The following is a 22606-nucleotide window of genomic DNA, read 5'->3' as shown; positions in this document are numbered from 1 at the left end:
TTTCCTCCTTTATATCTCGTTCCCTCTTGTTTGTGTTGTGTGTGGAAATGGCGAACTCGGCAAACACAAACACCGTGGTAAGGACGTGGTGCGGTGGCCGGCGGGGGCTGCGAAGGTTCCGGCGGCGGCAGGCAACGGCCGGGCGGGGGCGGGCCCGGGCGAGGCGGCGCTCCCGACCCGGTCCCTCTCCGCCCTCCACCGCCGCTGCCCGCCGCGGGCCGGGCGGGGGGGCGCCGCGGGCTGGCGGGAGGAGGGCGGCGGGGCCCAGGTCGGGAGCGCCGCGGGGCGGGCCACGCAGGCCGTTGGGCCCTGGCTGCCGACCCCGGGGCGCGGACAGGCGGCCGGCGGCTCCACGCGGGACCCGGACCCGGCCAGTTCCCTCCACGAGCGGCTGCGGGTCGAGCCCCGCGTCTGGGGAGCCGCTCGGACGCTGCCAAGGCCGGACGTGCCTTCGGGGGCTCTCTGGAGGTGGTTCTTTGGGAAGCCTCCATTGGGGCCGGTTTTACTAATTTCCTCCGAGAGGAAAAAAAAGGAAAGAAAAAAAAAAGACAAGAAAAAAAAATGAAGGTTGGAAAGCACTTATCTCGGTTCCTCCCCAGTGGGTAAAAATGGCGAAGGGGAAGCAAAACCCCCGCGGTATCTCCCGACTAGCAAAAGCACCAGAACAAACAAAGCCTACAGTGAGTGGCCCAAGAGTCCCCGCTTTTGCCTTGAAATTTGCCTACTTCTTCCAGCTGCTCCCCCTTTTTTTTTCTTTTCTTTCTTTTTTCTTTTTGGTTACTTGCGATCACGTAGGTTTGCAAAAAGCAGTCACATAAAAAAATAACCTTTTAAAAAGAGTCCCCAACGCAATGTGATCACTAGGCCACCCCAACTCTCGATTCTTTTTATTACAATAAAACACAATTTTTGTTTTGTTTTTGTTTGTTTGTTTCTTTGGTTTTGTTATGTTTTTTTTTTTTTTGTTTTTTGTTTGTTTGTTTTTTGCCCGGTCCCAAACGCCGCAGAGCAGCCTGAGGCTGCCCGACACTGTACCGTTGGCGACTCGGGTCGATCCATCATGGCTGCGGCCGCTTACCCTGCTTTTCAGTGCCTGCGCCTTGTGGTCCTCCTCCCTTTGGCTGCCCTGTTTATATAGAGCCATTGCCGCTCTCTAATATAGACTCTGCCAGGATGGGAAGGTGCTTTTCAGGCCTACGTCACCGCCTCTCCATTTAAACACCAGATCCGGCTTTAAATAGTGAGAGCTGCTGAGCGCGGGGCTGGGAGGTGCGTGCTCCCGAGGCGAGAGGCGCCGGCGTGCGGAGCTCCATTTATTTCTAGGCTCCCTTCACGCCGAAATTTCGCTCCGGTGCCGAGAGGCTGTAGTCACGAACCCGAGTGTTTTGCTGTGGCAACTAGAGTGTACTGCCTTTGTTTGTAGTGGGAAGTAGGCCAGAATTACAGCCTCGTTTTGTTCTTTTTCCCTCCCTCCCCCTTTTTTTTTAAAATAGAGTTTAGTCTTAAATCGTTTTAGATCAGATAGGATGTCGGTCCTCCCCCCCACCTCCCCGAGAAGATACGGTGCTTTTAAAAAATACGTTGTACGTTAAATGTTTCCCGAAGAGGACTTGAGTTTGGTAGTGTTTTCTTAATACCCAAGCTTTTCAAAGAAACACTGACTGAAAGCGTTCCTGTGAGATCTGTGCTTACAATCCATTGATTGATGTGTATGTAGAAAAAGTGAAGAGATATAGCCTAAACTGAGTTTTAAGAATTAAAGGTTAAGTGGTGGTTTTAATTTTACCAGCGGCTAAACCGGTATCTAGTATAAAAATCCACCTAGGTTACCTAATATTGTGCCAAAAAATTAGCACCTTCTAAAAGGAGCCTTTCAGTTAATAATATTAATATATTAACATAATTTCACTTGACAATGCTACAGGCAGTCTCTAATTTGTCAGAGTTTGGAATACTGTTTTAAAAGGACAGATGTAAATGACCTTGTATGCAATAAAGACAAAAGCCAGCTCAAGTGAAGTTTAGAATTTAAGCATTTTTCTTTTTTCTTCAATAATACTGCTTCTGAACCGGTCAAATTGTAGGCTGCTTCCTGACTGATTAAATAGTAGCAAAAGAATGGAATTTTCTGCTGCAGTGTTGAAGGGTTTTAGGGTAACTGATTTCAGAAACATTAGAACATCTGGTTTGCTGGAAATTTATCCTACCAATTTAAAATTACATGGCCAATGTAATTAGTGGTGTAGCTTGAAGGTACAGACCAGGGCAAGGAAAAAAAACAAGGTCATTTTTGTATAATCAAATACTGATGAGACTGCTGGATATGATCAGAAGATGACTAGTGAACAAAAAGTTTCCCAAAATCTAAGAATTGGAAAGGTTCTGAGATGGGACAGGTGTTAAATCAAGCACTGCTAGTAGGAACCAGGAGTAACTGAACTATTAATAAATCATGATGTTTGACATTTTGGTCACAAGGAAATTAGAACTGGAATTTGTGTTGACTGTGCATAAAGAACTTTGGTTTATGGACTAATATGTTGTCGTCATATTTAGTTTAATGAGGGTAAAATGCGTGTTTTTGTTTTGAAGACAGGTCTCTGTATATAGATCAGGCTGGCCTGGAACTCTGATGTCCTCCTGTCTCTGCCTCCAGAGTGATAAGCCTGGCTTAGAATTGCAGTATCTTTAAAGTCACAATTTAAAATAAATTTTAGACAGTTGGCCAAATGGCCTGTATTTAATGACTAGTTATTTTATTTAAGGATTTCTCAAGGCCTGTTAAAATTTTTGAAATCAGTCTTTTATTGAATCTTATTTTTTCCTTAAAGCCTAAATTGTATAGATCTGTGATTGAAGATGTTATTAATGACGTTCGAGACATTTTTCTGGATGATGGAGTGGATGAACAGGTCCTGATGGAACTAAAAACTGTGAGTTTGTCTCTTTTTAAAAGAATATTTCAGTAATAAGTAAACTTTTCTATAGGATGAATGTTTGACTTTAAGGAGAGACAGTATAGTGTAGTGAAGGGTATTAAGCCTCAACTGTGCCTTCTATACTTCCTCTAACTGGGTAGGTAGATAACATAGTTCAGCTCCCTTCCCTATAACATAGGAATTGGTAGTACAGACTTACTGGGTGATTGTTCTTAGGATTAAGTATAGTAAGTATAGAGAATGCCTATCAAAATGCCTAATAATATTGTTCACATGCGATATTGTATTGTCCAGTTGCTTAACATGTCAGTAATATAGTACTTAATTTTTTGTATTCTTACTATATTTGTAATCTAAAATTTGTTTATGTTGGAGGGGTTGAACAAATGCTTGATAAAAGAATGTAAGTACTAGATTGTAAAATCTTTTTATGTATACTGAATGCTCCTTTTATGTATTAAACATTGAGAGCTAGTTTTTCCTTCTAGGTTTATGCATAAATACTTAGATTTTTTAAATGGCATTTGTGTGGGCACTGGAGAGATGGCTCAGTGCTTAAGAGCTCTGGCTGTTCTTCCAGAGGAACTGGGATCGATTCACAGCACCGATTCATAGCACCCACATGGTGGCTCACAATGGTCTGTAATACAGTCCAGGAGATGTCCTCTTTTGGCCTCCACAGTCATGAATCAGCACACAAGTGGTGCACAGACATTCATGTAGGCACCTAGCTAAGTTCAACAAGTTAAATGCCCAGTGCTTACCATACCTTTCTTTTAGATTCTGATCATGTGCAGCAGAGTTCCTGTAGGTTTATTTGCTGTGCTGATGACTATTCTAAAAATGTATATACTCTGCTGCATAGTGAAGTGTGTGAACGTTCAAAAGATCTGCACACTTGATTTTTAATGATTGTTGGAAGACCCACCATTCTAACAGAACAGTGTGCAGGTTGAGAATATATATTGCTGAACTTTTAATATTTTAAAATATCATTTGTTTTCTCAATTGTGTAACTGTATGAGACATTTTTCTTCCTACCCTTGAACCAAAACCAGTGAAATGCAGAGGCAGATGGGAAATCCAGCTTTTTTAAGTCTTTTCAGCTTTTTTTGTTCCAGTTAATTCTGGAGAGATTGGTATCATTTATGCAAACCTAGACTTTTTATTTTAAAATATGAACATTAAAAGTATCTCGATTTTTTTTTTTTTTTTTTGAAGTCCTCAGTAATTTTTGGAAAGAGATAAATGGATCAGAAGCTGACTTTCTAAAGTTGTCCTCTGATTTGTGCTTTGGCATGTATACAATCCCCATCATACATACTCAAAATGATAAAAAATTAAAAAGATAAATGGGCCTGAGGTCAGAAGACATTATTATAACTTGGTTTAGAAGTTGGGAGCAACTTTTTTTTTTCTTTAAAGATTTTTATTTACTATTATGTGAAAGTACACTGTAGCTGTCTTTAGACACACCAGAAGAGGGCATCAGATCTCATTAGGGATGGTTGTGAGCCACCATGTGGTTACTGGGAATTGAACTCAGGACCTTTGGAAGAGCAGTCAGTGCTTTTACCTGCTGAGCCATCTCTCCAGCTCGGGAGCAGCTTCTTTATAGCTGTGCTTAAAGTGTGTGAATAAGTGGTAGGGAACATTAGCTGTGGTCTTCTCCATTCAGATGTAGAAGCTAGAATTTAGTACTCATTTTAAATAAAGTCTGAGTTTTAGTGTGGTGATAAGTCTTAATATGTTTAAGCACCTTTGAACAACTTCTAGAATATTCGATAAAAGTTTGCCAATGTAAGAAAGGAAAAAAAATGTAAGTTTCAGTGAAATGAGAAACACCTACCTGGAGAGAAATACAGATGTTATTAATGCTCAAAGATACAGGTGTTAGAATGCCTCTTATGAAACAAGAGTAGTAAGAGCATGGAATAGCATAGTGTATCTACATTACATGAAGGATAAGAAAATGGGAGAGAAATGGAACGCTTAAAGATAAAAGTTGTAGAATGCCTCATTTGAAATAGGGTTTGGAACAACAAGGGAACAACATAAAGTATGTAATTATATGAAGAGTAGACAATAGACAAGCTTATCTTGGTCCTTTGTGTACTGGGGAATGTTTAACACTTTGCTGCACTCAGTAGTTGTCTTTTCTGTGACATTATGTAAAAGATACAATTTCTAGAGGTACAGAAATAAGCCCTAAAAATTTTAGTTGATTATGGTGTGGGTCAATCTTTTTTTTTTAAAGATTTATTTATTACGTATAAATACACTGTAGCTGTCTTCAGACACACCAGAAGAGGGCATCAGATCCAATTACAGATGGTTGTGAGCCACCGTGTGGTTGCTGGGATTTGAACTCAGGACCTCTGGAAGAGCAGTCGGTGCTCTTAACCACTGAGCCATCTCTCCAGCCCCAATCTGGGGTTTTTATTATTTTCTCTTGCTTTGTAGGTTGACAGTTTGGAGAATTCTATCTTCTGACTGGTCCCTGTAGCTGTTAAACATTGTAGTCAAAGAAATTAAATTGACTTGGAAAAATCAGGTGTCTAAATTTGCATGTTTCTTACATTTGAAAGTAACTCAACAGTTAATCTTGAGTTTCTACTGTAATTCTTGGTCTCTGTGGCTGGCACTCAGTTAAATATTTAGCTGAACTGCTTTATAACGTGTGGCTTTGTTAAGTGGGGCATACTCTTATACCTTGGGTTGTACTAAGAGTTAAAGCTGTTAGATGAGAATGAACCTAATTCTCTGGGCTAAATTTCTTCAGGACCTCATTAGAATTTTCAGAATGTGCCCTAGATCTAAGTTAGGCACTAGCCTTGTCTAGGGCTTTCTGCAGTGATGGAAGTGCTCTGTGGCTGTCATCTGGTGCACAGACACATTTGTAATGTGATTAGAAGAACTGAGGAATACATTTTTGTTAATTTTATTTAATTTAAATTTAAATCACTACATACCCTAGTGGTTATTAGCACATTGAGCTATTCAGATTTTCTTGCTAACAAGGTTAATATCCATTTTGTGTTTTGTGATTTATAATGGACTTTATGAGTTAGCTCTGACCCTTCTCCTTTTGTAACTGTTTGACACATTATTAAGGTTGCTAAGGCTATCAGATACAGTGGTAAATTAGATGATGAACTAAGATGCATTGTGAGAATGCATATAGTTTAAAGATTAACTAGATACTGTAGGACATGTCATTTAAAATAAACAAAACAAACCCAGCCCAGTTATTTAGATGAGTTCCTGACATGTAAGAGCTCACTTAACATGTGTGTAAATTTTGGGAGCTGGGGAGTCTATATTTAAATGAGTGTGTATTGACATGTGACTGGATGGGAATGATGCTTTAGAAGTCCTCTTCAAAGTAAATAATGAACCACTAAGGAAGGGAAAGTAAGAGAATTGGCACAGTGTGAGGGTACATAGTGAGGCTGTCTCAAAAAAAAAAACCAAAGCAAACTGTGAAACAAAAGCTCAAAAGTGAATGATAAACCAAAACTGTCAGAGCTACCTATGTCTAAATAAGAAGCACAACTCAATACATAAGGCATGCGATTTTGAGCCCCTAGTCTCACCCCCTCACCCTCCATCATTCTCTATCAGACCGGGAGCCTTGTACAAGCCAGGCCAGTGCTGTGCCACTGAGTCACTGAGACTCCTTAACCCTTTGAGTCTGTGCTGATAGAGGTTATATGCCTCTAGCTTAGTCCCTAAACTTTGGTGCATTTGACATGTTGGACTGATTGGTTAATAGCTACATATAGAATGTTCTGCCAGTTGCACCCTTTAGTTGTGTTCAGAAATGTTGTTATTGCTAATCTCCCTAAGGAAGTGGTAGCAGAAACACCACAAGTTGAGAACCACTGTTCTAAATATACCCCAATTATACATAGATACTTGATACACTGATATAAATACCTACCTAAACTATAAGTTGAATAATTACCTGCTTTCTGTCAAGAACATTTAGCTACTAGGTAGTGGAAATGTGACAGCCTAGGTGTGCCATGAGATTAAAAAACCTAAATTCACATTTCTACCATCTTTTACTTAAGTGCCCTTGTCAAAGGATGATCAGAATTTACTTTAGACTCAAACTGTGAAGTGCCCATTCTCTAGCAGTGGGTCGGGCTAGAAGTTTTAAATGATTCTCCTGTTTCTACAAAGTACCCAGCTTCTGGATAAAGTGTACAAGTAATTTTATTTCAGAGCTTCCAAAAGATGTTAGGGAACCCAGCTTCCCCAAACAGCAAATGAAACAAAATAGACAAAGGAACTGGTTCTATGAGAGCTGAGGAACATTAGGACAAGGCAAGGACAGTACCAGGTGGGTCGCTCAGGGACACTGCCTTAGACTTGTGCCTTGTAATCGTCCTACTTTTGCCTTCTGTTCTTTGTTGATCTTGGATAATTTGCCTAACTTCTTGTTCCTCAGGTTCTTTTTCTTTAAAGGAGGTGATAATGTCTATAAATGTACTTACCTCTACAGAATTAAAATTTAGTTATTAGACTGTCTCAGTAGCACAGTTGTACGCCTCAGTCTTTTTGAGAACAGAAGCTGAATTTTTTTTTCAAGATTTATTTATTTTATGTGTATGAATATACCATTGCTCTCTTCAGATATATCAGAAGCAGGTATCAAACCCCATTACAGATGGTTGTGAGCCACCATGTGGTTACTGGGAATTGAACTCAGGATCTCTGGAAGAGCAGTTGGTGCTCTTAACTGCTAAGCCACCTCTCCAGCCCCAGAAGCTGAATATTTGTCACGTCAATTTTAGATACCTAGGCAAAAATTGCTGAGGTTTGGATATGCCAGAATTAATAGTTTACTTGTGGGAAAGGGAGTAAATAAAATAAAAAGAACTCTTCTAACTTTCTAAGCAAAGAAACACTTAACAATTCAGTATTCCTAATTCAGCTTTACTGTTGCCAAAACAGTGTAACATTATTTTAACAGCTGACATTTAGAACCTAGAATTTTTGATAAAGTTAAAATTGTGGAGAAGTGAAATTGAAGAGATTGTTGAACAGTTAAGAGCACTTGTTGCTCTTACAGAGGATCTGTATTCAGTTCTTAGTATCCACATGGAGGCTCACAGCCATCCATAACTCCCATTTCCAGGGAATCTAAATACACGCTGGCAAAGCAGTTGTGTGCATGAACCTTTTTAAAAATGAAAGTAAAATATAAACAATGAGTGAATAAATCAAATTTTACTTGATGGTATAAGTCTGGTGCTTAGTTATATGGTATTATTTTTGTATTTGTTAAGTTACCATAACATTTATGATTGCTAAGTTCTGATTCTTGATTGACTAGCCCAACCCCTGCAGAACTTTTAGCAGTATGTGGGACCATGTTCATGTGTCAAAACTAGCCAATACCTTTGTCATTTAGTAGGCAAGGTCTAGGAATGTTGCATTTCCTGTGGGACCATCCCGTATGTTACAGATGTGCTCTGCCTAAAATGCCAGTAACATCCTATACAGAAAACAGAATTTTAATAAACATTAGTTTATTTTTACAGTCTTTCTTTACATTTAATACTAAATAGCTGGTAAAATCCTAGTTATCTATTAAGTTCCCAAATAAAATAATGTCTTCATGAAGGAATTCATTCAAAAGTAGAACTGTCACTAATAGCACAGGGAGTAAATAACTTGTGCTACTGAAGAAAAGAAAACTGAAAACCCAATGGCAAACCAGGGTCTACCTTTGGAGCCCTGGGTGGCCTTGAAAATGGATCCACCTGCCTCTGTCTCTGTCTTCCAAGTGCTTCAGATTAAAGACATGCATCAGTATACCCAGCCTAATAAATGAATGCCTTTCTTTGGGGCTATGGAACTTTGATATGTTTCATTTTAGAAACTGCATATCAAGAATTATGGAATAGTCTAGGGTTATTTAACAGAAAGTAGCTTAGTGTGTAAGAAATCAGTACCAGTAACAGTAGCAGCTAGTCTGGCAAGTAGGCCATACTAAGGCTCTGCTCCAGAGTCTGACGAAATGGGGTAGTAGAATGGGCCCAAGCTGCTGTCTTTAAAAATAGTGTACTAGTTTCCCCTTAGCTACAGTTCTTCTTTAAAACTTTTTTTTTTTAAATGTGTGTGGGTGTTTTGCTTGCATGTATGTCTGCACCATGTTTGTGCTTGGTGTTTGTGGAGGCCAGTGGATGGCATTAGATTTCCTCAAATGGGGTTACACAGATTATTGAGAGAGCTCTTGTGTGAGTACTGGTAATTGAAGCAGGGACCTCTGAAAGAGCAGCAAGTGCTTTTAACTATTAAGCCTTTTCTTCAGATCCCTGATCTAGATTTTTGATGTTTTGGTTACCCTTGGTCGGCTTTATTAGAAAATAATATTAAGTGAAGTAATCTAGAAATAAGCAATTTGTGAGTTGTAGGTTGTGTGCATTCTAACCAGAAAGATGAAATCTCCCCAACCAGTTGTATAGTCTCCATTTATGAGTCATTACTTGACTTAAATCTTATCACATAGACGTTGTATTTCATATCCCCATGAGAAGCTGCAAACATTCAGTAAGGTTCTTTGAGAAAGAGACCACAAACACAGCTTCTTATCACAGAATATCCTTATAGTTCTGTTTTATTGCACTGTATATAATTTGCAAATTAAACTTTTGTCATGGGTATGTAGGTGTGTAGAGAAAAAGATCATATTTGAGTCAGGTGTGGTTTTAGACTTCCAATTGGGATGTGGGCTATTTTCACATATATAAGGGTGACTTTATTATTGGTTATATACATATATCATATAATCTATAGATTATGCAGATTAATATACTTGATGTCTATAATTAATATAGTTTACAGATTATTATAGTTAAGTAGAAGATGTGTTTGCAAACTTTAGAGAGTTAATCCATTAACAGTGCAGAAAATAATGTTTCTTAGGCTTTTATGTATACTGTATAACCCAAATAAAAACACAGAAACTAATTTCTGTTACATTTTCATTTCAGTTTGATATCATAAAAAAATTCAGCATTGACCCCCCCACCCCCGTCCCCAGATGGGGTTTCTCTGTGTCCTGGACTTAAATAGACCAGGCTGGCCTCAGACTCACAGATCTGCCTGCCTCTGTATCCTGAGTACTGTGATTAAAGGCATGCACAACCACACCTGGCTCAACATGGACTTTTTATGAACCACTAATAGGTTGACGTCCTCTATTTGAAAAGCATTGACTTAGACTTTAATACTACTATAGTTACTTTTGCAAACATCACAAAATAACCCAGATAATTCGTTATAATGGCTCACTTCTTACTTAACCTGCCGATAGGTGAAGTCTGGGATCCCACTCAGAATCAGCTCTCCTCCTCTTGTATAGCTGCCAGCTCCTCCCCTCCCTCTCTTCTGTCTTTATTTTTCTTGTGGTTCTGGATTTGTGATCCTCATTTCAAACTAACTGGGCAGGCACTCTTACTACTGTGAACATTCTCAGTTATGAATTTTGATTGCTAGGTCTGTGACAGGAGGAAGTAGGGGAGTAGAACATGTACTCAGCTGCACATTACATGTTGCCAATATTTCTGTTTATCATAGAGGCATCGTTGGAATGACAGGCTCACAACCAATTGATGGTAATAACCATAAAACATTGACTTTAGGAAAGTTGAAGAGGGGTTAAGAGAGATGGCTCAGTCATCTGCACACAGAACATAGAGTTCTGTTCCTAGAACCTACAGCCAGCTCACAGCTGCCTGTAACTCCAGTTCCAGGAGATTCTACACCCTCTTCTGGTTAGTGAGGGCATACACAAGCATGTGATATGCATTTACACACGAACAAATAATAAATCTTTTTTTTTTTTTTTTAATTTAAACCTATGATGGGTTGGGAATTAAACACTGTTAGAAAATGTAAATGTACTTTAAGAACTAGTTTGGATCTTCTTCATCACCTCCTCAATTAGAAAATTCTGCTGTAAAATTCTTTCCCCATCTTGAGGCAGGATCTCTGGAACTATGTAGATCAGGCTGGCCCTGAACTCATAGAAATCTACATGCCTTTGCTTTCCAAGTGCTGTGACTTTTTTTTTTTTTTTTTTTGAGACAGGGTCTCTCTGTGTAGCCCTGGCTGTGCTGGAACTCACTCTGTAGACCAGGCTGGCCTCGAACTCAGAAATCCGCCTGTCTCTGCCTCCCAAGTGCTGGGATTAAAGGCATGCACCATCACCGCCTAGCTCAAGTGCTGTGATTAAAGGTGTGTGCCACTATGCCTGGTTTAAAAAATAGTTTCTTAAACACTGACAGTTCTTTTACGTCATATTTTGATTTTTTTAAAGAAAAAAATGTATTTTGTCTGTGTGTTTGCACATAGGTGTGCATATGTATGTCCCACCATGTGAGTGTGGAGGTTAGGTGATAGATGTGGGCGTTGGTTCTCCCCCACCTGTCTCCCTCCCTCCCTTCCTCTCCTCTGTCTCTGTCTCTCTTTGCAGAGATCAGCCAGATAAAATTTGGACTCTTAGGAAGTACTACTGTGTTGCTCCAGGAAGTTGCTTTTAGTGTGGGGTTTATAAAAGCCTCTGTTATAATAATTAGTTTAAAAATAATCTAAATGAATTTTCCTTTAATTTTAGATGAGGAAAATGTGTAAGAATGTTACATGATTGAGTCACATTAGTAGACAAACCAGGATTAACTGGTTTTCCAGCCTCTGATGTAATGCTATTACATAATTAAAGCCACTACTGGATTAGTAATAGCAGCCAGCAGCATTCAGTGATCACTGACTTTAAACTCTGATAACCATGAATAGAGGTTAGTATTTTGTAAGTATAGATTTCAGGCATATAAGTATTGGGCTTGCTAGGGAAGTAGTTCTACTGTGAACCTGCCTCTTACTTCATTCTTCAGAACACTACTAACAGACGCTGCAATTGTTGGAGCAGCTAGTCCTAAATCTAGGGCATGTAGAGAGGGAGCCTCTGAAAGGATCCTGAAGAAACCTCTGAGTTAGTGATAGCTCAGGAGCCGGTCCTGCACTTCAAAACAGAATGTTTACACAAATGCCTGAGTATAAAACTGACCAGACTGTTTTCTTTGCATTTTAGAGGCACAATTTTACTTTCTTGGATAATTTCTTATAGGAGTGAAACTTTAAACATTAAACATAGGAGAAAGCAAATAATGTTATGTGAAGAATGAAATAGTTGGAAATGTCTTCATTTCCTCTCTTTTGGGTGGCTCTCCCTCTCTTCTCCCATTATAGAACTTAGCCTGTGGTGAAATGAGAAAAGACAAATTGGGTATCCCTCACCAACGTAGAAATGTTCTCTTTTTGCATTTTTTCAGACTTTGAAATACTTGTATATAATAAGGAGTGAAATTCTCTTGTGTTTCACATACACTTTTTATACATTACTAGGAATTAATTTTACACACTATTTTAATGGTTTTGTGCATAAAATAAAATTTCATCAGGTAGAATTTTCCCATGGTGATATCCTTTCAGGAGTCAAAAAGGTATAGATTTTAGAACATCACAGATTTTGAGTTTTTAGGTTAGATATGTTCAGCTTATAGAAGTGACTAAGCAGAAAGTGATTGTTAATCTTCATATTAGAAGAAGGGACATTTCAAGAGGGGTAGAGGATTGGGATGGCCATTTCAGCCTCATTTCTTTAACTTAAAAGGTTAAATAAGTAGAAAGGAAGTTGGCCTATCTTAATTAGAATGCCTTTATTTCTCATAATTCTCACTGAGGACAGATGAATGAATATTTCTCCTTTTGACTCCTATTGAAGAGAGAGAAAATTTGTATTGAGCAAAGTTCCATAAAAGCAGTTTAATGATTTTGAAATAAGAGGCTGTGATAATTCTGGGATCAACTCTGGGAACTCTGAAATAATACCTGCTAACTGAGGAATTACTTTAGAAAGTTTCTTGGAATGTAAAAAAATTTTCTTCCAGCTGGGCAGTGGTGGTGCGTGCCTAATCCCAGTACTTGGGAGGCAGAGGCAGGTGGATTTCTGAGTTCGAGGCCAGCCTGGTTTACAGAATGAATTCCAGAATAGCCAGGGCTACACAGAGAATCCCTGTCTCGAACCCCCCCCCAAAAAAAATTCTTCCGTACAGTAAACATGAGATTTGATTAAGGTTTATTTTCCTTATATAAAAATTGGGCAATTTGTGTGTGTGTGTGTGTGTGTGTGTGTGTGTGATTGTATTATTTCTGGAAGAAATTTACAAATACCTAATAACTTAATGTTTTGTCTATATGTCCAGAGTTTTCTTTAAGTCACTGAGAAGTCCTTACTGTTCTTTGTCTTAGTTGTGGGAGAATAAACTAATGCAGTCTAGGGCAGTCGATGGATTTCATTCAGAAGAACAGCAGCTTTTGTTGCAAGTTCAGCAGCAGCATCAATCCCAGCAGCAGCAGCATCACCACCACCACCACCACCAGCAAGCTCAGCCTCAGCAGACGGTACCTCAGCAAGCGCAGACCCAACAGGTCCTTATTCCTGCCTCACAGCCAGGTGAGAAGGCTCGAGTCCCTACTGTGGCTTACAAATTACACTTGCCTTTTCAAAGTAGTCCTTTAACTTTTAAGTTTCATGGATCCAAGTTTTTTAAACAGATGCTGGGATTGGGAGATCTATACTGATCACTTTTTTTCTTCTCAATTGACTGGTACAGTGCTTGCCTAGCATACATGAAGCTCTGGGTTCAATCCCCACCACCACAATAACTGGGCATTGTGGAGCATGTCTGTAATCCTAGCATTTAGGAAGAGGCAGGATCAGATATTTAAGGTCATCTTCAGTTAGTTATATAGTGAGTGAGTTGGAAGCAAGCCTGGGCTACTTGAGACGTTGCCTCAAAAACAGCAAAAGAAAATAATAAAGGGAGAATTTATGAAGAGCATTCCTGGGAGGGGAGCTATAATATGTGAATGAGCTGAGCTAGGGACCAGGTAGAGAGATGTAGAGTCCCAAGAGCATGAAGGCTGGAGGAGTTCTGTATCCCTGTGGGGAGATAGGTAGTAGAGACAGATTCCCAGAAGGTTACGGGCCAGCTAAGCTGTTAGATATGCCAGAAACACTACAAAGAAACCTTGTGTCACATAGGGAGGCAAGGACCCATACTCACACTTTGTATATGTTGTGTAAGATAAAAGAAAATGGGAATCCCCACCTATACAGACTTATTTATGAATGGATTCATTATTTATTATAAGGTAGTTTTCTCTATGAAACATGTTCTTTCAAAAACATGTTTGTTTTGTTCATGCATCTTCAATACTGGAGAAATTTTGTAACTTTGGTAGTGTAAAAATTTAGTTCAACTTTTAATGCTTGATTTAAAGAAAGAAAAAAATCTGTCATAGTTTACATTATTCAAATCATGTTATAGGTCCCAATGTGTTAACCTTTATTGGAGTTTTGCAGAATAGCTATCAGCTCCATTTCACAGTTGAAGAAAATCTGGGCCCTGAAAAGATGTAAGAATCTTGCCATACCTTTAAATCCAGCACTCAGGAGGCAGAGGCAGGCAGATCTCTGATTTCAAGGCCAACCTGGTCTACAGAGTAATTTCCAGGACAGCCAGGGCTACATGGAAAAAACTTGTCTCAAAAAACCCCAAAACAAAAAAGGACCTCAACCCATCATACGTAGTTTTTTTGTACGACAAAAATCTATTGAGTTACAAAATTTTCTGAATATTGTAGTTAGATGGACTGCCTGGAAAGGAAACGAGGTAAATGAAAGCTTAGTTTAAGGCGGCAACTGTTGGGTGACTTGTTTGCTTCGTATGAGAGTATGTGAAGTGCACAGTGAAGAGTTACATGTAGCAGAAATTTACAGCTAATAGATCTTGAATATCTTTTTTAAGGATTCGTTTACTTGATTTAGAGTGTGTGAAGGAGTGGTGGTTCATGATATCCATGTGGCAGTCAGAGAATAACTTGCAGGAGTCTGTTCTCTCCTTCAATCACGTGGGCTCGAAGGATGGCACTCAGGTCTTGGTGTCAAGTGCCTTTGCCCACTGAGCCATCTCACCAGCTCTTCATCTTTGATGACTGTTCCTCCTATTGCCTATAGGCATGGCACTAGGATTTTAGGTCATCATAAATTAAAATTGATTTTTTTCACTCAGAGATTATCAAGATATTGGAATTATCTATGTATTCTCTGAAATTTGCGGGGTCAAACATTTACTTCTGTTTTTTAACTGACATTGCTGTTCTTTCTTTCTCTCTCTCTCTCTCTCTCTCTCTCTCTCTCTCTCTCTCTCTTCCTTTCTCTTTTTTAAAGCTTTATTTATATGAGTACACTGTAGCTGTCTTCAGACACACTAGAAGAGGGCATAGGATCCCATTACAGATGGTTGTGAACCACCATGTGATTACTGGGAATTGAACTCAGGACCTCTGGAAGAGCAGTCAATGCTCTTAACCACTGAGCCATCTCTCCAGCCCTGCTGTTGTTTCTTACTTGAGTGCAACGTTTGTGTGCACACATGTAGATGTAGGTGCTCATGTACCATGGTGCATGCATGGAAGTCAGAAGACAACTTCAGGTGTTGATCCTTGCTTTCCACTTTGAGACAGGATCTCTGTTGTTTTCCTCTATGTACACTAGGCTAGCTGTCCTCAGGCTTAGAGCTTTCTTGTCTCTGACTCATCTCCCAGGTAGCTCACCATTTCCTACATAGAGCAGTGGTGTTAGAGTGCTCATGCTGTGTAGCTGGCTTTTATGTGTGTTCTGGAGATCCTAACTCAGGTCTGCCTGGTGTATAGAGCAAGCATTTTTAACCCATTGATCTCTATTTTTCAAATAGTTAAAATGCCATGATCGTGGTAGCAGTCACGTTGCTAGAAAAGGATGTTGTAGATTTTTGTTTGTTTGTTTGTTTGTTTTTAGACACTGCCTTACTATATAGACCAGGTTGGCCTTGGATTCAGAGATCTGTCTGCCTCTGTTTCCTGACTGCTAGAGTTAAAAGCATGCACTGCAATGCCTGACTAAGGTATTGTCATTTTATTAATGTTTTTCAATATAAAATAAATGTATTCTAGCTGTTGATTTCCATAGAAAAAAATTTTTTTAAAGTCTAAAATAGCAAATAGTTTGAGAGTATTTTAAAGTAGAAAGTGCACCAAAAGCATGAAAAGGGAAAAAGGTTTTGGCATTTTATAACATTCCTGCAGATCTGAAGTACTCTTGTTTGCAAATGGACCTTTTTTCTTTTTTTCTATCTTTTTAGCTACAGCACCACAAGTTATTGTTCCTGATTCTAAGTTGATACAACATATGAATGCATCAAGTATTACGGTAAGACTTGAACATGGCATTTACATTGGCTTTATTTAACCTAAAATTGCAGTTATTCCTATGTGTTATTTAACAACTTGAGAATTATGGGAGATTTGTGCAAAATAGCTGTTAATGACAAATCAGATAGCTTTTTTTTTTTTTTTTTTTAACGTTTCTCTGTGTAGCCCTGGCTGTCCTGGAACTCAGAAATCCGCCTGCCTCCCAAGTGCTGGGATTAAAGGCGTGCACCACCACCACCTGGCCAAATCAGATAGCTTAATCTTAGACATTAAAGTTTATAAAACTATGTAATTTTCTTTTAAAAAAATACCTTTGTGGGGGATAGTTCATAGCTGTAAGGAACCAGCCAAACATACGCTGACACTGGCCCTCCTGTGTCAGGAGGTCAGTTAAATGTAAGAACAGGAAGGCTGAGCTTATAAACTTGTTGAAAATTAACTGTTTTGGACAATTCAAGATAGCTATTTCTTTTTTAAAAATTTAATTTTATTAGTTATTTGAGAATTGCATGCAATGTATTTTAATCATACTCACCCCTACCCCAACTCTTTCCAGATGAACCCCTTCTTTTCTATCCACTCATGCAAACTTGTACCTTCTGTTTGTTTTTAAACCATTAAATCTAGTTGTGCTATCCATATACATATGCGGTTGTCAACTGAAGCGTTCAAGGAAGCTATTTCCTTTTTTGTTTTTTGTTTTGTTTTGTTTTGTTTTGAGCCAGGGTTTCACACCAGGCTATCCTCAAACTTATAGAGATCTGCCTGCCAAGTCCTGGGATTAAAGGCATGTTCCAGCACGCCCAACTCAAGGCTGCTATTGCTGAAGTCATATGCTAAGACTTATATCGAAAAACCAAAAAAAAGGACTTACATCTTTGTTGTGACCTAAGGATAATACATAGTTTGCTTTATTGTAATATTTAAATTTATTCCTTAAGATGTATTTTATTCAGTTGAGTTATAGTAGAATTTTGTTATATTTCTGGTGGACAGGCACATAATATCACATTCTTAAACTTTGCACACTTAAGGCTTCTATCTCTCATCAGATATATCAGAGTGTTTAACTGTGAACTGAAAGAAGCCCTTCAGGCTCTTAGAATGTGTCGCCAGATCTTTAATATAAAAGAGACATGAAAACAGAGTCTCACCACTTATGTAGTACTTTACCATGAATGACTTATTGCCTTAAAGTGTATAGACTGTAAATATTGTGAGGTAGTGCCTCAGTTGTGGCATTTCATTTTTAAAATCAACCAAAATTATTACTAAGGACCAAACATCATTTCTGAAATTGTCTCTTGGTATGTATAAGTATTGCTAGCAATGAATTTTTTGGTTTTTAATGAAAATATTTGTACTTTGACTTTCTGAATGGCAGCTGTGATCCATATTCGTCTAAGAAGCAGGGTCACCTGTTAGTCACATGACTTCCTCCTGTGTACCACCAGTCTCTCAACTTCATATACTAGCAACTCCAGTTTTTATTTTCATTTATTTGTATTGTTTAAAAATGTTATTTTTTTCCTATGTGTCTGACTGCTTGCCTGCATGTATGTATGCTTGTATATCATATGCCTGCCTGGTGCCAGTGGAGCATAAAAGGGGGTGGCAGATCCTGTGGACTTCGGGGTGAAGATGGTTGTGGGCTGCCGCGTGGGTGCTGGGAATAAATAGAACCTGAATTCTCTGCAAGGACAGTAAATGCTCTTAACCACCAAGCCATCTCTCCTGCTCCCTGAACTGCACAGAGCTCATTTTCATTGCTCTCATTAGTTTCTCTAAAGCATATATATTTATTTCCTTAAACTCAATCTAAGTGTTAGTTTCCTAAAAATTTATAAATTAAACAATAACTAATGGTTGTGTATCTTAGGGAATATCTAAACATAATGGAATAAAAGCTACTTAAATGAAGTTACAGTGAGATGCATAAAAATATTTAAAAGTACAAAATTAAGCTAACAGAGTGATAGAAACCTTTTGGGGCAAGCAAGAAGAAAAAAAATCTTGGGAAGGAGTAAGTAGAGTGATTACAGTCAAAACTCAGTCTCACTGGGGTTGTCATAGGGCACTGTGTAATCCCTTTCTTCAGGAGGCAGAGGCAGGATTACTGGTTGAGGCCAGCTTGGAGTGGGGCCCTGTCCTAAAGAATAAAAAAAAAAAGACCAAGAATGTTGGTCCATACCTGTGACCCCTGTACTTGGCAAGCAAAGGCAGGAGAATGACTTCAAGTTGAAGACCAAGTTGTCTGAGCAGTGAATTCCAGGAAAGAGAGGATTACATACAAGAAAAACAAAAGGGAAAAAAATCTACAGGGTACTAAAATATGAAATTATATTCAGAATATATATATATAAATGTATGTATCAAAAATTCCATTGATAGATCTTTGGGTTCATACATCTAGGACGTGTGTGTGTGTGTATGTGTGTGCACCTGTGAGTGCGCACTCATGTATGTATATGTACAAGTATTTCTTAATTTAGGAAAAATATCTGAAGTTGAGATAGTTCTGGCTCCCAGGTCTGGACTAAGAAATACTTAACCTATGGCATATGTTGTCTGGATTATTGTGTCAGTGTGTTCCTGTTCCTTTTAGAAAATGTGGCATCTTCTAATTGCCAGTTACAGAAACCAAAGAAGTCTGAGATCATTTTTTTGTGGAGACTGTTGATTTTGGTAGTAATGTAGAAAACCAAGAAACAAGGGTGATTTGACTTTGGCCTTCAGTGATGAGCATGAAATTGGGTGATAGCAACCAAAAAATGGTTCTCAGTATATAGTTTAGCAATAATGGAATTGTGGTCTCATATGGTGCAACAAGGCTGTTAGAGCATACATTTCTAAAAACATAGAGGTTAGGCTCAGACTGGGAGAACTTGAGTTCGGAACAAGAGTTGCTTCCCTATGAGATTACTTAGAATAAATTCTCTAAGGGAACAACTAAATGATTAGATGTCTCCTTTCTTGAAATACTTCAATTTGTTACTTAGGTTGTGTTGTCTTCCTTGTGCCACATGGAACTTAATCTTGTTGCTAGAATGCTATTTTAGTAAATCCCTCCATGTACTGGAAAAAAGCACTGCACATAAACTAAGGTCTTTTTTTTCCCCCAAGACAGTTGTAGCCCTGGCTGTCCTGGAACTCACTCGGTAGACCTGGCTGTCCTCGAACTCAGAAATCCTCCTGCCTCTGCCTCCCAAGTGCTGGGATTAAAGGTGAGCGCCACCACCGTCCGGCATGAACTAAATTCTTAGGTGCACTTAGACGCAGCTCTGACTTTTCTTCCTTTGTTTTTATTTTTATTTATTTTTATTATTCCAGAGTGCTGCTGCTACAGCTGCCACCTTGGCACTCCCTGCAGGGGTGACTCCTGTTCAACAGATACTCACGAATTCAGGTAACTCTTAATGCTTTATTGTCACTGAAGAAGGAAGACAGTACTGACACTTGGTTTAGCTTTTGATTTAGATTGTTTAAATAATTTAAGAACTATAAAATAGAGAACTGTAATCTTTCTTGAGTATACAGTTGAGGAAATGGAAATTGTAGCCAGATTTGGTAGCATATAATGGCAGCAGTTTGGAGTTGGCCAGGGATCAGAAGTTCAAGGTCATGCTGCAGTGCATAGATACTCAGCTATTTTGTTTTTACTAAGCAGCTGTCTTGCCAAATGAGTTAAATGAGATATTTGTGATAACCAAGTTGAACATTTCACAGGGCTTGAAGAATTTACACATTGTATTCTTTTATATGTAGAGTCTCTTTATTAATAATATATTTTTCTTTTTTCTTTCCTTTTTTTTAAAAGATTTATTTTTTTATAAATAAGTACACTGTAGTTGTCTTCAGATGCACCAGAAGAGGGCGTCTGATCTCATTACGGGTGGTTGTGAGCCACCATGTGGTTGCTGAGATTTGAACTCATGACCTTCGGAAGAACAGTCGGTGCTCTTACCTGCTGAGCCATCTCGCCAGCCCCCCTATATTTTTTATCATATCTTTTAGAAAACTTACCTTTTGGAAAACTCATGTAGATTGTTACTTGGGCTAATCTCTATCATCTTTCTTTCTTCTTTTTTTTTTTTGTTTTTTGTTTTTTGAGGCAGGGTTTCTCTGTGTAGCCCTGGCTGTCCTGGAACTCATTCTGTAGACCAGGCTGGCCTCAAACTCAGAAATCCGCCTGTCTCTGCCTCCCAAGCGCTGGGATTAAAGGCGTGCGCCACCACTGCCTGACATCTTTTTTATTTTTGTTTGTTAATTTCTAAATTTGAGGAACCAATTAGGACTTTGTCTTGCTGCATGTTTTTGCTCACTCTTAAGGATTCTGTCACATCTAAAGGAACATACACGAGGGTTTTGATCATAATTTTGGCATTCTAATTGGCTCAGCAAATTTTCATTGCATGTTGAAAATTTTAAGCAAAGCTTGTGCTTTGGTTTAAGATATAAATGAGATATACCTTTGTGTCTTTAAAGTTTAAAAACAACCATTGAAATATCTGATCCTATTTATTGCACTTCCTTGGCTGTTACCATGTAACCAAAAATAATTAAGGCTATCATAAAGTCTTTTTTTATTTCAGATTTAAATTTTATATTATGGATATTTTGCCTGCTTATGTATATGTGTACCACATGCTTGCAGTGACTTGGGATGCCAAAAGAGGCCATTGGTTTCCTTAGGACTGGGGTTAGACATAACCTGCGAGCTCCCATTGGAGTGATGGGAATGGAACCCTAGTTCTCAGGAAGAGCACCCAGTACTTGTAATCACTGAGCTGTTTGGATATAGAGGGAAGATAGGAACAGTAATGGGTATAGTTTAACATGTGTAGTTGATAGCCCTTAGTAGAATGCTTAGTCTTTTAACTTGGTAATTTCTAGGTTCTTTGGCCTGAAAGCAGTATAAATTTTGTTGTGTATTAATTGTTGCTGAAATAGCAACTTGGACTATATTCTTTTTTGCCTTAGGCCAGCTGCTTCAGGTGGTCAGAGCAGCCAATGGTGCCCAGTATATCTTTCAGCCTCAGCAGTCAGTTGTTCTACAACAACAAGTTATACCACAAATGCAACCTGGTGGAGTACAAGCACCTGTTATCCAGCAGGTAAAGTAGTTTAGTCACCCCCTTGGTACCCATTTTCTGTGGCCTCTGCCTCTGCTGCTACTGTAGTTGTATGACTTTGTGTGCTTCCCCACTCTTTTAGACAAGTTAGTATGTGCGAAGCAGTCAGAAACAACTGTACGGAGTTAAGATTATATGCCTTCAAGCCTAATGTACATTTCTCATGTTTAAAACTGAATTATTATTAATTTGGTTTTGGACATTTGATCCCTCTTACCATTTTCTAATAGGTGGTTTTGTTTGCCCTAGGTCCTAGCCCCACTTCCTGGAGGGATTTCACCACAGACAGGTGTCATCATCCAGCCACAGCAAATCTTATTTACAGGAAATAAGACTCAGGTCATTCCTACAACAGTGGCAGCCCCCACCCCAGCACAAGCACAGATACCTGCAGCTGGACAGCAGCAGCCACAGGCCCAGCCTGCTCAACAGCAAGCTCCATTGGTGCTCCAAGTTGACGGAACAGGGGATACATCTTCTGAGGAAGACGAAGATGAAGAAGAAGACTATGATGATGATGAGGAAGAAGATAAAGAGAAAGATGGAGCTGAAGATGGACAGGTGGAAGAAGTAAGTTTCTATAAAAGCTTTGAAAAGGAAAGGCACTCATTCACTATTGTATTTGGATGCAAATATAATAGTGAAAAAGCACACAGATTATGTACTTTTTTTCCCCCCCAGAGGCCAAGAGAGGTGGATGCTTGCACTTAATTAGCTTTTTCCTTATACTGTCCATTACCCAAACCTAGGTAGTGGTGCTGTACACACTTGGGAGTATGAGTCTTCCTAAGTCAGTTAATATTTTCATCACAATCTATTGTAGGCATGCTCAGGACTTTGATAATCCCTCATAGTTATGCCCTGAGTGAGTTATATCTCCTAGGTAATACAATATAGGTCCTGTTGATATTAACAGTAACTATCATAAGCTCATTTTAAAGGTACATGTTTCAAATGGATATTAATAGGAATAGTGAGGGTAGTGCAAATCAAATTCTTTCACTTAGTTATCCATAATGTGGTTTAAACATAATGTATTGGTAAAACAGATAGATGTAATTGATTATCTCTTTTAGTGATTAAAAAGATATGATGGTATATGGGACAAAGGAAACTGGAGAAAAACTGAATGTGACAGCTCAAGCCAAAGCCATCTTTGGCCCTTTTTGTTGTACTCTATAGCAGGTCCTTAATAATCTGATC

At 38.9% G+C, this 22606-nt stretch overlaps 1 protein-coding gene and 1 non-coding gene across 3 annotated transcripts in view; both read left to right on the top strand.

Moving 5' to 3' along the window:
- Positions 1–6: 6 nt before the first annotated feature.
- The window catches only part of Gtf2a1 (general transcription factor IIA subunit 1), a 34671-nt gene continuing 12071 nt past the window's right edge, over positions 7–22606 (top strand). The window contains exons 1-7 of one of the 2 annotated variants that reach the window (XM_031355443.1): positions 7–77; positions 2832–2933; positions 13266–13470; positions 16202–16269; positions 19602–19677; positions 21252–21385; positions 21653–21973. In XM_031355443.1, coding sequence (XP_031211303.1) covers positions 48–77; positions 2832–2933; positions 13266–13470; positions 16202–16269; positions 19602–19677; positions 21252–21385; positions 21653–21973 — 936 coding nt within the window. In that variant the 5' untranslated portion in view covers positions 7–47. Of the gene's footprint in view, positions 78–2831; positions 2934–7090; positions 7288–13265; positions 13471–16201; positions 16270–19601; positions 19678–21251; positions 21386–21652; positions 21974–22606 lie in introns of those variants that run through there. The other variant, XM_031355444.1, reaches the window with a different exon arrangement.
- LOC116081360 lies at positions 15009–15151 on the top strand. Its single transcript, XR_004114850.1, has one exon. It is a non-coding gene; the product is annotated as a small nucleolar RNA SNORA79 (small nucleolar RNA).

The sequence above is a fragment of the Mastomys coucha genome, unplaced genomic scaffold (assembly GCF_008632895.1).
Source record: "Mastomys coucha isolate ucsf_1 unplaced genomic scaffold, UCSF_Mcou_1 pScaffold6, whole genome shotgun sequence".
Classification (NCBI taxonomy): Eukaryota; Metazoa; Chordata; class Mammalia; order Rodentia; family Muridae; genus Mastomys; species Mastomys coucha.
Note: the sequence above shows the minus strand (reverse complement) of the source record. Positions and strands in the feature narration are given on the sequence as shown.